At 41.7% G+C, this 18,328-nt stretch overlaps 1 protein-coding gene across 9 annotated transcripts in view; it reads right to left on the reverse strand.

Moving 5' to 3' along the window:
* Positions 1-18,328, reverse strand: part of LCP1 (lymphocyte cytosolic protein 1) — an 88,198-nt gene that overhangs the window by 9,320 nt on the left and 60,550 nt on the right. For all 9 annotated transcript variants that reach the window (XM_004475430.5, XM_004475429.4, XM_004475428.4 and 6 more), the window contains 8 exons: positions 17,859-17,940; positions 16,157-16,322; positions 14,704-14,846; positions 12,024-12,119; positions 10,046-10,241; positions 7,813-7,891; positions 6,846-6,960; positions 5,837-5,970 (listed from right to left, as the gene is read on the reverse strand). In XM_004475430.5, coding sequence (XP_004475487.1) covers positions 5,837-5,970; positions 6,846-6,960; positions 7,813-7,891; positions 10,046-10,241; positions 12,024-12,119; positions 14,704-14,846; positions 16,157-16,322; positions 17,859-17,940 — 1,011 coding nt within the window. The remainder of the gene's footprint in view (positions 1-5,836; positions 5,971-6,845; positions 6,961-7,812; positions 7,892-10,045; positions 10,242-12,023; positions 12,120-14,703; positions 14,847-16,156; positions 16,323-17,858; positions 17,941-18,328) is intronic.

An 18,328-nucleotide genomic window follows, 5' to 3' on the forward strand; every position in this document is an offset into this window, starting at 1 on the left:
CCTTCTCAAGTAGAGGTGGAGTGGACATCACCATCCCAGAATCCTCAGGCTTGGGGAATCAACTATGGGCCAAAGTAGACTTTAGGTATTCTACTATAGACTTATTTGATTCTAGCAATGGAAGAACTTATACCATTGATGTGGAGACAGTGGCCACTGGAAGTTCTGAGGGCATGGAGAGGGAAAAACAGGTGTAATGCAGGGGCATTTTGGGGACTTGGGAATTGTCCTGAATGACACTGCAAAAACGGATACAGGCCATTATAAATCTTGCCATAACCTACAGAATTGGGTGAGAGAGAGTGTAAACTACAATGTAAACTATAATCCATGCTTAGTGGCAATGCTCCAAAATGTGTTCATCAATTGCAGTGAATGTACCACATGAAAGAAGGATGTTGTTTATGCGGGAAAATGTGGGAGGTATGGGGAACGAGGCTTATGGGAGTCCCCTATATTGTTTATGTGACATTTGTGTAATCTAAGTATCTTTAAAAAATTAAATTAAATTTAATTTAAAAGAAAAGAAATGGTTGGTTAGGACTTTCTCCATTTTAATCTCCTAGCAGTTCTCTAATCCCAGTACTGACTTCTCCCTTGCTCTGTCTGGAGCCCTGATTTCTTGCCTTGTTTATGTGACATTTGTGTAATCTAAGTATCTTTAAAAAATTAAATTAAATTTAATTTAAAAGAAAAGAAATGGTTGGTTAGGACTTTCTCCATTTTAATCTCCTAGCAGTTCTCTAATCCCAGTACTGACTTCTCCCTTGCTCTGTCTGGAGCCCTGCTTTCTTGCCTTGTTTATGTGACATTTGTGTAATCTAAGTATCTTTTAAAAATTAAATTAAATTTAATTTAAAAGAAAAGAAATGGTTGGTTAGGACTTTCTCCATTTTAATCTCCTAGCAGTTCCCTAATCCCAGTACTGACTTCTCCCTTGCTCTGTCTGGAGCCCTGCTTTCTTGCCTCTCTTGAAGTGTCCAGAAGCCGGGCTTTCCCTTCTACCCACCTCTTGAGCTTGAGAAGTGGTACAGAGGAGAGGCTTACCTTTATACATAAATCTATCTGTGAAAATAAAAGAGCCACTGGGGAAAACGGAACCTTAGAGAAAAGCAGAAAACTGTGGAGGGCGATTATAGCATTCTGGCATTTAAGGATAGCCTGTCGGGATGGACTTTCTGCCACCTCCAGGGAGATGCCGAGTTTTAAAACGGAAGAAGATCCCCACTTGTAAGTACAATGGTAAAAATAAAGGGAAGAAAGGATAAAATGAGCCGGAGCCTCAACTCTATAGACAGTCCACGGGGCAATTACTCATCTAAACGCAGATTCAAATTTTAAAATGAAAATTAATTTGGCCCTTGCCTATCCAGAATTTTCCTTTTGAGATAACAACTCCATATTGTCCAACATATTCTGGGGGACACTGGGCTATTACTTGGGTCCCAACATCAGTGGTGTTTACAAAGTGTAACGGGCTAAAACCTCTCTGCTGAAATGAAACACCGCTGGGAGCCCCCGTTGGAGCCGGTTCCTCAGTCCACAGAGCAGCGTGGATGAGGTGTGGGCGTGCGGCTAGGGGGCGTGATTACCGCCCGCTTGCTTTCCTGCCTTCCAGGAGGCACGAGCCCTCATCTCAGCAGCCACCTGTCCGTTTTATCTGGGGGGTGTTCACTCAGATCCTTTGTTCCTCTGCTCGACTGGACCACCGCTATCTGCCGGCAGCCTGCTTGTTTCTGGGGTTTGTCTCTAAATTGCCACACACGCAATTTGCCAGCTTTCCAATCTGACAATAGCATCCAGACAATTGAAGGGAGAGGGGAGGGGCTTAAGCACATCTCTCGATTGTTCTTCAGGGGGAAAAATGACATGCCATTCATTGTCCAGATAAATGACCGAATTAGCACATCTGTGCAATCCACTGAAATGAATTCCAATGAGAACTGGCTGTATATTTAACAGCTCTGTTAATGTGTGACATGCAGAACAATAACAAAAATTCCCTTCTGGTGGCATTTACATAATTATCAGTCATTCCTTCTCATTCAGGAGGAATGCATTTCTCCATCCACTTTTTTACATGCACAGTTCTGGTGGAGAAAACATTCAGGACAAATACAGCTGATGACCCAGGTAGAGCCAGCAGTAGACTAAATGTATGTACGTAATTCTCTATACCAGCCATCAGGTATGGCTTTTGGCCACGTTTTTATAAACCTTCCAGAACAAATAGCACATTACAAGGGGATTTTTGGATGTTATGAAATTCAAAACAGAGTTGGCCTGAGTGTCTTGTCATTAAAACAGAATATTTCAAAGATTTCCTCATATTTGAAACCCACGAGTCAATTTAACTGTTCCAACTAAAAGGAATTTTGCTTTGATTTTTAAAGCTATCAGTACTCAAAAGCCAGTGTGTTAAGAAAGAAAAACACATGTGACATACAGTAAAGAATAATTTAGAAATAGGTTCTGAAAATATACTGGTGAGAATGGCCCTTAGGAACTTCCAGCAAGGTTCTATATACACACGGGACAAGAGAAGACAGTGTTGCCGTTTCTTTACTTGTGGCGTTTTTTTGGTACCAGAGGAGCCTTATGACATGTGCCTTCAGTCATGAAAGAGATCCTAGTCTAGACATGGGTAGTGGAGCTCTGTACTTGGTAAAGCAAATGTGAATTGGGTAGTGAAATCTGTCGTGATTATTCCTGATTATCCCTTATCATCCAGAAACATTGACATAATTACATTGCAGGCCAATCATGAGTATCAGCATCTACAGATAGTGCCCTGGGAATAAAGCTAAAGTGCCTGAAGACCTGGTGTTTGCCATTAACTTGTTAGACAAGGTAATATAACATACGGTTTAGGGGCTTCCTTCCAGGTAGAAAAATACATTAAGTCACACTAACCTAGTCTCTAATTAAGGGATGTCAGATATCCCCGTTGGAGCTATCAGTATGGGGGGGGGGGAGAGAAAAACATTTAAAAGTAAAATATTTCAAAAGCACAGACGTGCCCTCTGAAATCCTTCCCAGGCTCACAGTTTGTACCAGAAACGATTTACTTTTCTTACAATTTACTTCCTATTGCTATATCTGATCATATTCTACTGTAGTATAACTAATACCACCATAGAGCTCTCCTGTTAATCAAATTAACATTCAGCTCCGCAAGGGATCTAAAGTGTTCTATTCAAGAACTGACAGGCACTTCAGCTTCTGCCCATGAGGGAGTAAAAGGAACCAGGTTTACCCTTCGGCCTTCAACACCTAAAACAAAACATGTAAAACATAAGAAACAATGGTTTTCAGAGGTTGGGCAACAGCAGGTGGAGGACAGTGGTCCCCGAAAGAAGGAAGACAAACAGGGCGAGTCCTAAGACAGTCCCAGCTTGCCGAGTGGAGAGATGGTCCAGGCTGCAGTGCAGGGAGAGAAAACCCGAACGCAGCATGGCAGTCCTCCTGAACTGCGGGGACAGAATTTAGAAATCAAGGAGGCTAACGGGGCTAGAATCTGTGGGGCAGAATACTAGAGAGGAGCGAGCTGCACAGAGGGGAGAAAGTCGCACAGAAAAGGGGTTCTGGAGATTTGCAAAGGGTTTCCCTCAAGTTGTCAGCTGAATTCTACTCAGCGTGTGCACGGAGAACACCAGAGGCTTGGCCAAGAACTGCCAGAAAGGAGCAGGCAGAGCAATCATCGGCGCTCGCACAGGGCCAGAAGTAATCTGGTTGCCACCAGTTGGAGCGGAAAAGCCTCCTAATAGAGGAGGCATTAGGTGAAATACTCAGAAAAGTATGATCTCGTTAGTGAGAAGCAAAATAGGCTTTAGACTAATTAAGCTTAAAAACAAGCCTCAAAAGGACCAAACTGTTAAAATGACTGCATCCCAGGACAAAACTCAAGAATATTTAAAGAAACACAAAAATTTCCAGGACCCAGCTAGGTAAAAGTTACAATATCTGGCATACAATAAAAATTAGGAGTCATGCAAAGAAGTAGAAAAACATGGCCCCTACTGAGGAGAAAAACTGATTAATAGAAATATACTCAGAAGTAATCATTGTTGGAATTACATTCTATATTTTCAAGAAAGATGAGATAATGGAAATATATTAAAATAAATCAAATTTCTAGACATAAAAACTATAATGTCTGAGACACACAAATACACACACACACAGGCTAAGACAAATGGAAGATTAATGATCTTGATTACAGAGCAATAGAAATGACCCAAAATGAAACATACAGAGAAGAAAAGATGGGGAAATAAATGACTAGATCATCAGTGCTTCTGGGAGAACTTCAAGTGGCCTCATATTCACGTAACTGAAGTCCCCAGGAAAAAAGGTGGTGAGGACAGGGGACTCATGTGAAGAAATACTGTCCAAAAATTTTACAAATTTGAAGAACACTATAAACCCACAGCTCCAAGAAACTGAACAAACCTCAAGGACAAGAAACACAAAAACACATCATAAACAAATTACTTACCACCAGTGATGCAAAGAAAAATCTTAAAAGTAGTCAGAGAAAAAAGATATATTATGAACAGAGGAGCAAAAATAAGGATGACAACAGATTTCTCAATAAAAACAATGCTAGGCAAAAAGACAGTGGACAGTAACTTTAAAGTATTGAAAGAAAAAAACTATTAATCTATTATAGAAACCTGTAGCACTTTGATATGATTCATGAATTCCAAAAATAGGTATTGTACTATGTTTGTAAACTGGTTTATACCTGGGTGTGATTAAATTATCATTAGGGCTTGGATTGGGCCACGTCAATAAGGTGTTGAGTCCCCGCCCCTTGGTGGGTGGGGACTCACAGATAAAAGACATAGCGAAGGACAGAGTTGGAGTTTTGCTGTTGGAGATTTTGATGTTGGAGTTTGATGCTGGAGTCTTGAGCTGGAGCCCCGGGAAGTAAGTTCACAGAGGAAAGAGAAGCAACCTCCAGGAAGAGAGGAAACCTGAGTCTGGAGAGAAGCAAGACCCAGGAGGAGAGGAACCCAGGAAGCCTGGACCCTCACTGACGTCAGCAGCCCTCTTTGGTGAGGGAAGTAACTTATGCTTTATGGCTTGGTATCTGTAAGCTCCTACCCCAAATAAATACCCTTCATAAAAGCCAAAAGACTTCTGGTATTTTGCATCAGCACCCCTTTGTCTGATTAATACAAAGTCTACACCCAGAGAAAATAACTTTCGAAAATGAAAATGAAATAAATACTCTTTCAGACATATAAAAGTTTAAAGAATTCACCACCAGCAGAACTGCACTATTAGAAATATTTCAGGTAGAATGAAATTTAGAGTGAAAAGCACCAGAAGTGGTAAATATGAGGGTAAAAATAACATACTTTTTCAGTTATTTTTAAAATCTCTTTTAAAAAGATAATTGCCTGTTATTGGCACAAATTGGTTCAAAGTAAAAGGATGGAAAAAGATGCGCCATGCTAACACTCATCAAAGGGAAGCTGCAGTAGCTATGTTAATATCAGATGAGGTAGATTTCATAGAAAAGATTATTACCAGCATAAAGAGGGTCATTCCATAATGATAAAGAGATGATTCATCAAGAGGACAAAACAATCATAAAGGCTGACTAATCTAATAACAGTGATCCAAAATTCATGTAAAACAAACTGAAAAATATAGCAAACCAAAAACAAAACAAAACAAAAAACAGAAAAAACATCCACTTCTTTAGTTACGAAGTTTGGCTTAAAACATAGTTTTACTGGATTAAATCACATTCCTGGCAACTTGCTCACATTTTTCTACATAAATAATTTGTTCGATAAAAAGTCCTTTGTGTGAGTTGTACTACCTTCTCATGAGCTGCCAAATCAAGGCCAATGTTAGAGTGCGGTTTCCTTCATTGAGGTCTTGTCCACCAATGCCGACCAGGGAAAACTTAGCTTGGTTCTTCCCCAGTTCCACTGCATAGTTACAATTCTCGAGCTGTTAGAAAGCAGAAAGGAAAAACAATTCGATGATACCGTCTCTGTTATGATAAATACCATGTAAAATAAGAGAATAAAAATAAAGACACAGAAGAAATACATATGGTCAGACTGAATAATCGCTCAAGTCCCTTCTGCAATTCTAGGATTTTAAATTAGTTTTAGAACTTCCCATCTTTTCTTACACGATCCCCTCCCTTCTGCCAAAAATATCCCTATTATACTCTAAGTGCAAAACCAAAAGTCATTATTATAAACATTTACATGGATGTATCACACCATATAGAGAACAATCCTGGGTTAATTGTCCATCATATTCCTAAAATAGCTGAATTCCTGGAGATGGACATGGAAAACTTGTATTCTCCATTCTCAACACACACATGGTGGGCTGACGTGGAGCGCATTGACACACGGTTCATGAAGGATCACCGGGATGAGAAATGGTAGGAAGTGGTTGTGCCAACCCTCTTGCTGCTTTTACAAAATAATGAGTTCCCGCTGTGTTGACAGTAAACAAACTATTTGTACAAGTCAAACTGTCATTACAAAGCTCTGGTTCTTTAGAAAATTAGAATGAGGATCCTGCTGGGGGGTGGGAAGCAACACTGTAGTTCTGCTGGCTCTAATTAACTTAATCAGAATTTTCACATCATAAAGTTTAAAGATGTCCAACGTAGAATTAAGAGTTGAAATAATGAATTTGCTCCAATGAAACTATTCAGGTTTCTGACGGCTGTCCAACAAATATAATCCCATGATAAATATGACTTATCTAAGTTAAAAAAAAAAAAGAGATAAAATCTTCACACAGCCGTGTGCAGGCTGACAGCTTCCCCTGCCTACTGGAAGCCCCGAGCAGCCCCTGCTCACCTTCTTCATATTGCCACCCAGTTTTGGGTATGGTGGTTTGTTTACTCTGTTCCAGTCAACAGGGACTTTAATCTTTTCATACAGCTGGAAGATCACCAGGGCATCTGATAAGTCACTGAGCAAAAGCAAAACAGAAGAATTCTCAGATATCCAACATCCATGAAGGGCTTACGGTGAGCCAGGCACTTCCTGATACCTTAGCTCAAGAAACAGTCACAATAATTCTGCAATGTCGGTCTCTCTCTTTTTACATCTTTATTGCGATATTACTCACATTACATCAATTCACCCCTTTTGTTTTCTAAACAAACACTCCCACTCTGCTTCCCCTATCCTATCCCCTGGTAATCATTAATTCACTTCCCATCTTTTTTTTTTTTGGTAATTTTAGTCATCTCTTCTACATGATACCATACAAGTTTTGCTCGTATGTGCCTGGCTTATTTTACAGAGCATAAACTTTTCAAGTTGCTTCCATGCTGCAGCATGTCTCAGAATTTCATTCTTTCTTATGCAAAGTTGGTGTTAGAAGCTCCATCTTTAGAGATGAAGAAACTATGGCTCAGAGATATTGGGGAGCTTACTCAAGGTCTCCCCAGTTCTGACTATCACCCTTCAACCAAAACATGCTGCCTCCAGGGAAAGAAACATAGCTCTAACCACGGCATAAGGGACATTTAACCTAACACTTATTGATTGGGTAGCTTGTGAAAAAACCATAGGCTTGCAACACAAAGTAGAGGTGCCATTTTGCTAGGTATGATTTTGTATTAAACACACGGGAACACTGGTGTACGACAGTGAGTTTCTCAGCTGAACATCCAGCATCTGTAGCACTGGTTTTCCTTTTCATCAGAGTGCACACACTCGGCAAAGAGAATTGCACGCCACGGTGATATTAAAAATCTTGTGACCCTTTCAAGAACTCAGTGCCTCACATTAAGGATGCGTTGCCCAATAGTCTCACCTGTACAGATGATTGACTCGAGGGCTAACGCCCAAGGAATTCATCCAGTTCCTAAAGGTCCGCTCTTCTCTCGTCTCACCTAAATTAATGAAGTGCAGTTATCTCTCAGGGCGCTTAAAAACATGCCCCCCCCTTTATAAAAACTAATGAAAGTTAAAATGAAGTTGTAATAGAAGCTGAAAGTAGAGTAGAAAGAAAAAGGTAAGTAAAATAAACCCTAAAGGACTTGGATGAGGGTCACTGTTTTGTGCTAATGCTTTTTTTTTTCCATTTCATTCCAGTAAGTATTTCTTTAGCACCTCTTCCCAAAATCCTGTGTGGGAAACTCTTTAGAGTTAGCCTTCAAAGGCTAAACAAGAATTTTATGTATGAAACTATTAGAGATCACAAAAATTAGAAAGCTAACGTGTGATGCAGATATATTTGCTGTGTGAGTTGAGACAGTAGAAAGAGTATGAGCTACATTTGGAGGGAGTAGGATCTGAAGTTCACCTCACAAGACTAGTAAGATCTGGGGAGCAAAAAAGGATTTGAGAGGATGGTGAGGGTTGGGAGAGGAGATAGTGTCACCAAGAACACAAAAGTGGCAATAGGCAGTCTCTATTAAAAACATCAGCACACAGAAACGAGGGTGTCTCAAGGCTAGAGCCAGAACCGGGGTACTCTGAATACCAGGTAGTAGATTTGGGATTTTATATATTACACAATGTCAGTCACTACAGGATTTTTTAATTGCTATGCTAAATTCTTCAGCAGGGCACAGATACAATGCAAGTGTTATTGTGATGTGCCTGGCAGCAGTGTGCAGAATTATCAGAAGGGGGTATGAATTTACATTATAAACATGCAAAGGGACGGTGTTTGGCACTGGCATGTGGGACACATTCAAGTGTTTGATGGATGGAGGATGAGGCCCCTAAGACCTATCGAGATAATTATCCAATTGAAATAATTGAAATACTGAATAACTGTATGAGGTAATGAGTTCAGAAGAGCAGAAAGGAAAAACAACCATCCAAAGGACATTCTGAAGGAAAAATTACTAGGATCTGCTGATGCATTAGGTACAGTGGTGTAGTAGAGGAAGAAATCAAAGTGGAAACCAAGGTCTAGAGTTTTGGTGACTGATGAAATGGTATGATGAATGGACATGGAGAATTTCTAAAGGAGAGCTGATGGGATGGGGGTGGGATGAGGGTTGGCAGAGAAAGGCAATGAGAGGAGGAAAAATGACTAATTCCATCTTGTGTAATTGACTTTCAAGTGTTAGTGAATCCAAATGGGGATGGCCTAGAGGCAGCTGGAAATTGGTGATTAGAGGGTTGATACAGAGTCAATGAAATGCATGGATCCTTGACTGTGATTCATCAAATGACACAAATGCAGCAGTGTTGAAACAGGGACTGATTTGCATCTTCAGCTAGAGTGAGGCATTGCTGGAAAAGAATCAACCAATACTTTAAATCTGGATTTCCTTGTTTTGATGATAGTAATTTTAATTTTTTGTATTTATTTTCCTATCTCAATATTAGGATTAGTTCCTGATGAAAAAAATAATGAAAAATAAGCATTGTTGGCATTTTAACCTTTAGAACCTCTCTAAAGCTATATATATATATATATATATATGCTATTTGGAAGTACCAGGGATTGAACCTGGGACCTTGTACATGTGAAGTGCATGCTCAACCACTGAACTACACACACTCCACAGCCATATGTATTTTTTTAAGTCAATCTCAGGGCATTAACTCCATAAATACAACTATCAGAGATTTTGCCTCAACATACACCATTCCATGACTTTATAATCCAACTCAGACAAGCAAAGCAAACTCAGTAGCATCTGTTGGTATTTAAGTTAAATATCACTCTCAGATGGTGAGTGGCTCCAATTTTTTGCCCCCCAGAATGAACACTCAGGCCATTAAGTATATTAATCGGGTTTCTGGAGCTTAGGATTTATTTCATCTGATAACTGAGCACACTGTCTTCCCTAAAACATTTAATTCTGATAATGGATGAAGCCTATGTATAATGGATGTGACATAATGGTATTTGATTCTTCCTGCCTGGCTATAATTGGCTTGATTAATCTGTTTATTCTCTTCGTTATAAACCAGAGAATTGATGACCTGTTTGCCAATCTGGGGTGTGGAGCTGGTGTTTGCTTTGAAATGCCGCCACGTTAGAACTGTGGCCGCTTCTCCTAAGAGCTCCTGCAAGGCGTTACCTTCCAGCGCCCCCCAGTCGATGTCCTGGTTGTCTGGCCTGTGCAGGGCAGGGTATCTGTTAAAGAGGTTGGCAATGAAAGCCAAGTTCAACTTGGGGTTCCCGCGGACAACGTCCGTGGCCGTGACGAACTGCCGGCAGCCCAGCCTCTCCGCCTGCTGCAACATGCACTCAGCCCTCTGGATGTCGTCCTTCTCCTGCAACGACAAAGGAGCTCTCCAAGCCGGCCAAGGCTCCGGGGGTGCCAGGCAGACCCACGGGAGGCAGCAAAGGGGGGGTCTTGACATTCTCGCTTCTAGTCGCCTGAAATCAGAACCCGAAGGTCACAAGTGAAAGGAGTCTCCGTAGCCGAGGACTCGAGGCCCCCCTGCTCTAGACAGAACCGTTCCAGGTCAATGGGAGGCTGCCCTGTTTTTAACGAGATTCTGTAGACGCCACCATCTTATCGTTGATGTGACTCTTACCGCTTGTCAACCCTTGTTTCTTTTATATTGTTTTCTTGCGCAGACTTCATGAGTTTTATCCACCGGAAATATTGATGGATTAAGCAATAATTTACAGTCCTATGGGAAGTTCGTCTAATTCTTATTGCCCCGCGAAAAGAATTTCTGAGCAGTATGAAAAGAAACTTAATCATCTGGTTAGTCTATAAAATATTATCATTGATAAATATATAATATCAGTTTGGCTCTTGAAGACTTCAGACTGAGAATCACTCACTTACTGTATTAAAAGCTTGTTCAGATAGTTTTAGAGACTCTCCAGTCATTTGTACATCGACCCTTAGAAGACCAGAGTATTCCTGAAATATGGGCCACTGTCCTGAAAGATCTTCAGAGTCTATGAAACGACCAATTTTCAGGGAACAGAACTTTCAGCTAGAATTATTTCTTAATGTGATGCTTTTTCCACTATCCATTTCATGAGCCATGAGCTTTGCTTCTCATTCAGGAATGAGTTAACTGCAATAGTAACTCATTGAGTTTAACTCCAGTGCCATTAAATGAAGCACAGAAACGGGTCAGTGACTTCTCAAGCTGAATGTTAAAGTGGTAGCCAAACTGCAGGGCCAATAAGCAAACCTGGGTCGTCAACACTGTGTTTTTATTTTTAAGGAGGTACTGGGGATTGAACTGGGGCCTCGTGCATGGGAGACAGGCGCTCAACCACCAACCTACACCCACTTGCTCCTGCTGTTTTTAAGGGCTCTCAAGCCACAGCCTCTTTTGAGAACTCACACGAACCAGCCCATTCTCTTCTGCTATTTCCCCCGATGATGCTGTCGTGGGGCAGGCTGGTGGCTGGGTGAATTCTGGAGCCAGCCTGAGTTTCAATCTTGGCTATACCAGGTAGTGGCTCTTGGGCCACGAGTCAATTATTAGCTTCTCTGCCCTTCAGTGTTTTCAACTGCAGATAAGAGTGAGTAACACCTACCTGCACACTGTTTGTGAGGATGAGGGGCAGTGTGGGGAGCCTGGCAGAGAAGAGGGACTCAGCAGGGGGGGGCAGTGGTGGTGACGGTGGTGATGATGGCGGTGGTATCTTTACTAGAAGAAAAGAGCCTCAAGCTTCCAATAATCTATTGTGTGACCTTGGACACGTTCATTAACCTTTCTAGGCCTCTAAAACGAGCGTTTATTCATTTGCCTAAATAACCCATCTGTCTTCAGAAATAACATCCCCTAAAAATGGGAATAATCGTACTTCCTGGGGCTGTGGAGATGATGAAACGAGGGGATAGATACAGAAGTGCCAAGTGTGGTGCACGGCATTTAATTAGCAGTAGTCTCTTTTTTTCTGTAATAACTTATTTCCAGATTCACTTTCCTACAATTATTACCCAAAACTGTGGGTTTTAACAGGCACAGCGGGTTTAAGCGGGAATGCCCACAAGGGACCCCCAGAGTCACGATCCTGCAGAGAAGGGATGGCCAAGTCTGGAAGGCGGCATTGCGTCCTCGACACGCGACTTGTCTTACCCTCAGTCCCGACATGTCAATGACAACCGCGGGGACGCCTTCTTCATCTCCCTTGGGAGCCACCTGCTCAAGCAGGTGGTAATAAGCTTTGGAGTCCTGTGAAATTAAGAAATCGCAATTTTAAAACAGCACAGCTCATTACTTACTTAGCCTGACAGGAATTCCCCAAAGCAAACATACTTTATTTCTCATTTGACTATCATTCAAGAATGTAGCGTAATTAAGAAAACTGGAAACATCCACTGATTTGCATTTTCTAGTTCTGTTTACAGATTAGAGTTGGCTTTCTCTTTTTGAAAGAGTATGGCAATTCAAAATAGGGACATACACAAAAGGCAACCCAAAGAAGCAGACACTATTCTGTTGTTCTTAGGGGAGAAAACAATGAATTTACGTTTATTAAATTATATACAGGAAAAATATATACCTTTATATTGCTGTAGAAGTCAGTCAGCTAAGGTTTAATAAAAAAAAAGTGACAGAAAAAGGAAGCAGAAGTTTAAAGCAGAGTTTAAAAATACATTTAAATGGACAATCAGCAAAAGGAAAATAAAGATTTCAAAGGCAGAAGTTTGAAGCACTAACAAAAGTCATTATGTAAAAGGAGAGACTTCAAGGAGATAAGTGAACATCATTTTATCTAGAAACTAGAAGAAAAGGTAAATTTAGTTAGAGTAGATTGAATTTAGGGCATTGAATTCTCATGCTTTCTTAGATTCTGGAAATATGCTTATTGACAAAAAGAATTCTCTGAAATAGTTTTCAAGTTATAAATGTACTCACATGCAGTGAAAGCATACAGATTTTCAGGTCATTTATTTAAATCAATAAGTGGCATTTTAATTTCTCTTAAAGATTAGAAAACCACCTGTTGCTTTGTGTGTTTTTAAAACTGGGAGGCACCCGGGAAGCTCAGAGATGTGACATTAGGTGAAGACGAGAAAATGGGAGCTGTTGATGTCCCACCTGGAAACTGATTTTCCTCTCTTTTCTTTCTGCCTTCCTTTTCTCTTAACTCTCGGCTGGAGCTGTTCTGTTGTCAGTGAAAGTCCATCACAGGTGCTAGGTACCTGCCTACCACATTATACGCCTCCTCTTTTTAGCTTTGCCAAGAGTCGCATCTTGCATCTGATCTCTACAAACTGTTCTCACTTACTCTGCCTGCTTTGGCCAATGTTGTCTGATTTAAGGCCATCTCCAAGCTTTGCTGTCCACTTGGACATACGTGTTACAGCACCGTCCTCAGTCAAGATTCAGCTGCTCCCTGAGATAAGTGCTCAACTCGCCACTTCCTATCTCAAACTTTCCAAAAGTCTTTCCAAAGTCCAAACTGGTTATTCTAAAGAGACCCTGCCTTTCCAGATGGGAAATCAGGCCTAATTTTAGCTGAAAGGTATTACAACTACAGAGCGTCACTGGTTGGTTGGTGGTGCTAGGAGAATGTTAATAACCAAAGAAAGCTGTGTGATTTGAAGAAGGACTTTGGGATGGTTAGCTAGGTTCTATGGAAGGGACTTTCCTTCTAGAAGCTTTCCTCTAGCTGGCACCGTGCCTGCATGAACCTGAGTTTTAAAAGCTCGGGAGTCGGCACTGCGTCGCGAGGGTTCAGTGTCACTCAGAGAACTCTAGCACTTGGGAGTCTCTCCTTTGACTCTTTCTCTTTAGAGAAAATGTCTTCAACTTGTGAGCAAGAGGAAAATGAAATGTTTTCCTGGCATCTCATACTCTTCACTGCAAGGAACTGATTAGTGATGTGACCGTCTCTTACTGTCCTCAAGCTTTTTCAAGCTTGGTCCATTGATTGTCAATGCAAACAGCTGTTTTCCTTCCACCTTGTCGTGGAACTTTTCATAAATCTGAAAACCACTGTATATCCCCACCCTCAGCCCTTCCCCTCTGTTCCACCCCCTGTGGCTTGATTGATTGCATCTCCTCTATGCTCTGGGGTAAATTTCCATTGCAGGGATTCTCCAGAATCAGTATCTTTTTAAAACCACTCTGAATTCCACAGATGAAACTCTTACAAGGAATTCATGAGCTGTTTAGAGGCAGGAGAGCATGTGACGGCTAGTGCAGGGCCAACGGAGGCCACTGGCCTGGCCCTGTTTCTAGCTACGTGAACTTGAACAAGTGACTAAAATTCACCTTAGTTCAGTTTCCTTATCAACAACATGGGAAAATAATCACCCTTCCTTCATAGGGTTGGGGTGAGGATTTGATGCGTCATTACACACAGAAGGCAGTTAGAACAGTGCCTGGTGGGCAGTGGGATCCAGGCCTGCTCTGTTAGCATCATTCGAAAAGTCATCCTTATTGAATTTCCTTAAAGGAATCCTATCTGGCGGTCCCACGTATAAAACCAGAAGACGTCAGAGTCTTTGGCACACCCTCTTTACATGAGGAAGCAGAGTCCTCTCTCTTTTCACTTCCTCCCTCTTCATCCTTGCCCCTCTACTTCCTGATACTGAAACTCCAGGGGATGCCCACAGCCCTTTGATGCTGCCCAGTCACTGGGACTTGTGACAGCTCTGTGTGTGGCCTGGTGCCAGCGTCCCAGACGTGGAAGAAGGAGATGATACAAAACGCACCAGGCACTCACTGACTGCTCCTGGAGCTTCAGAAAGGTCCACATGCCCCTTCACTGTTGCCCTGCATCACGTTCAAGCTACCTTCCTCCTACCTTGATGTCAGTACTGAAGTTGTTGATTTTGTTGCAGCCTGCATTTTCCAGATGGAAATTAGCCCATCTCAGCAGGAGCTCTTCAGGCGAGAGTTTCATCAAATCCTCCAGGCTCTCTCCTTCTCTCAACAGAGCAATCAAAGCTGAAGCAGCACAAAAGCAGAAGAAGAAAATATAAATACAAGGGGGCATATTTGGGGGACTCATTATAGATTTCATGGAGCTCTGCTGGAAAGCCAAAGAGAACAACATTACATCCCTGGGAGAAAGGTACTTACAGCCTTTTCCTTGGAACAGATAAACACTTTATTATTCCTATAAAGAGGTGCAAAGTATTTTGAGATTATTTATTACCCTTTTTCAGGTGGAGAAGTTATAGCATGGATGGAGCTCAGTATCCTACCTAAGAGCTCCACAGCAAAAGCCATGAAAATAACAAAGAGTTTTGGCTCGGAATCCTTTGTTGGGTCTACCAGCCCACTTCTCAGGATATGACAACATTTTTTGCTTTTAAAGGATCAATTTTGTGTTATTCTCTTGTCTATTCCCATAAGTGTCTCATGGTTCAAACGCTTCCCTGCCTAACAATAGCATCTCAAAATACAACCAACTCTTTCCTCTATGTGTTCCCAGACGAATAAATATTTTCTGCTCAGCATGAAGGTTTAAATTTAGCTGAGATCATTATTTGCGAATCGATATTCTTTCTTGTGGTTTCTAAAATGCTTGTTTGCTTTCTCCCCCCTTTAAATTATGTTTAACGTATTGGCTTAAAAATGGTACCCCAGGGCTCTTTGCTGGTTCTTGTTTCAGGCATATAAATTAAAAAGTATATATAACTATAGATTAGACTTTGTCTACAGATTTTATCCTGGCTTGATCTGTACCTGAACTAGAAGGTGCCACTGTCTTCTGTGTGATACTTTCCAAAGCCTGCTACCGCTGGCTAAGCACCTGGGCTGTAACTGTTGAAATGCATAAAGGATGGTAAGAGCAGAGAGAATAAGATGGGCAGCTGCTTTCTGAGAATTTAAAATTTTCTACAATCTTGGTAAGGAATAGATCAAGCTTCTAACCAGGTGCTATCACTGCGGTATATGAATGCAGGCAGCCTCATAAAATACAAGGTCAAAGGAGTCTTTTTGGCTATGAAGTGTCTCAAGGTGAAGGGAATTCTGAGAAAAGCTGTTGAGGTTGGAGTCCCAGACAGTGACAGTGAGCGACAGGGTCTGAACAAGCTTATTCGTCTGTGGTCATAAAAAGCTTTTGTCATCTTTTGTGTCTGGTCAGCATGGCTAGAACCTTAATACAATGGTTTCGGTATAACCGTGTGGACTTCTCAACACTTGACGATTCTGAGCTTCGCTATTCCTGATTTCCTCTGTGCACTGCTCCCCACACACGCTCCACTAGAAAGCTGGGCCAGGAACACAGCTTGTGCCTTCGTTCCTACCTTCATTTCTGCTGATTTCGATGTCGGCAAACAATCCGATCTTGATGACTTGCCACAGAAGTCCCAGGACCAGGTAAGGCTTCCCCTCCTTCAGGTCCTCAGCGCCAATGTTCACCACGTGGCACCCGATGGCCGAGGCAGAATTCAGAGCCAAGTTCAAATTTTCCTGAGGGAGAAAGAGCAGGCAGATTTCGTTCTCTGACTTCGCAGAGGCCAAATGATGATCACGAGCGAGAGTGACAATGTGTTCCTGCTGGAAAGCTCACGGGTCTACAGGTGTTGCCTTCACTGGACTGATAATGCCGAGGAAAAAGCAGTGGGTTAGAAACGGGAGGCAAACGTCCAGCGACAGTGACACTGGACTGATGGAGTGCCCACTCAATCAAGCCAGCACCCTCAACGGGAGGCCGTGGTGGTCAGCAGGAGGCAGGGGGTCCTCCATGTCTCATCTTGCTCTGTAGTCAAGGCTTTACGCTCGACATCTCCACTAGCCATAAATAAAGCAGCACCTCTGAGGGAAGTCATTGTCTTGTCACTGACTACCATTAATAACACAATTGTTGATGTAAATAAGGTCATAAAAGAGAGTAGCTGAATAGCTTTTTGACTTGCAGATTGGATACTAAGGGAGTAAAAAGAGATACAAATCAAATTTCTGGAAAAGACGGGGTGATTTTTACGAGGACAATTTATTGCCTCTTGAGTGTCCATGATGTCTAGGGAATGTGAATATATATGTAAAGATTCTATCCCCTTAGGACTCACAACATGGCACGAAATGTAACCCACGCCATTGGAACAGAGTCAGTGACGTTTTCAGCTTATAGTCTACATAAAGGAGGAGAGAGTGTCAGAGATGAGTGGGAGATGGTTTTTGACCAATTAAAAACAAAAACAAAACAGGCCACCAGTGAACAGGGAAGGGGATTATCAGACAAAATGTTGGTGTTTGCTCTACTGTGGACCTCAGAAGAAGAGTGAGAAATACTGTGTCTATCTCTGGCAAAGACTGAGGGTGTATTTAAATCCGAGCGCATCTACATATGTTTATTCGTTGTTCTCAGTTTGGTTACAACTTCAATTTTAAACGTATTGGGTGGCTTAAATCCAAACAGGAAGCCATATATTTTGGATGATTTAAGAAGTGAGGCTTGTCTTCTGAGCCAGAGGACTACAATAATGTTAAAATATTGGAACCTACTGCAGAAATACAGCTCACTTGCTGCTGGTTACCATTCCGGCTAATCAACAAATTGAATGACTAAAAGCAAGTTATATTTATCACACTCAGGGTTGCAGCCAATACCCCAACACCACTGTGAGAGCATGCCGGGGCACTTCCGTCCCTCACCCCCTCCCTTAAATAAGCATCTCTCTCCAAGGCTCAGGCTAAGTTGCTGCATATTTAACATCAGCTCCAAGAGAAGTTGTTGGGGAACATGTGGGCTGACACTTCAGGCCACGTGAATTTTATTCATAAGTGACACATACAATCCCCCAACTGCAAACATATCACCAGCCTTTATGCCCCAGCTATATTAATAATAATTTTTTAAAAAGCAGAAATGTGGGCCCACAATCCCTAATAGTCATGACAAATCACCAGCCCATAGCCCAGGTTTTGGGAATAATGTCTGAGCACCTGGAAAAGGCTGGCTCCTCCCAGGTACAATCCTACAGTAGCATTAGTAGAACGACGTACCTGGATGGTGAAAGGGGTGAGTTTCTTTTTGTTGATGGTTCTTTCATCAATTGTATCTGGCACTGATAGGTTGATCATTTTACTAAAAGAGAAAGACAGAAATTCAAGAAAAGAGGCTCCTGAACAACAAAGCCAAGTAACACCAAATTTCAATTCTAGCAATACTATAAGCAAACAAGCCAAGATCAAAACCTGTGCTACCTGGTGTTTACATATAAAATCAGTTATGGAATTTTGACCGTCCATGGGATGGGTTAGTGTTCCTGAAGCCACACAAATACACTGAGGCAGGAAATAGGCCCCGCTCCATTTATTCACCTGAACAGCTAGAGGGAAATCCTGGCCCCCTGATGTGTTAAGGAAATTCCAGGCGGAGAGCCAAAGGAAATTCCCCCTTGAGTCCTTTACTTTCTTAGCCATGAAAATTGTCCCCGCCAAATAAAAGACTACCTGTATTCTTTTTCATTTTT

This window comes from Dasypus novemcinctus, chromosome 15 (assembly GCF_030445035.2).
Source record: "Dasypus novemcinctus isolate mDasNov1 chromosome 15, mDasNov1.1.hap2, whole genome shotgun sequence".
Taxonomy (NCBI): domain Eukaryota; kingdom Metazoa; phylum Chordata; class Mammalia; order Cingulata; family Dasypodidae; genus Dasypus; species Dasypus novemcinctus.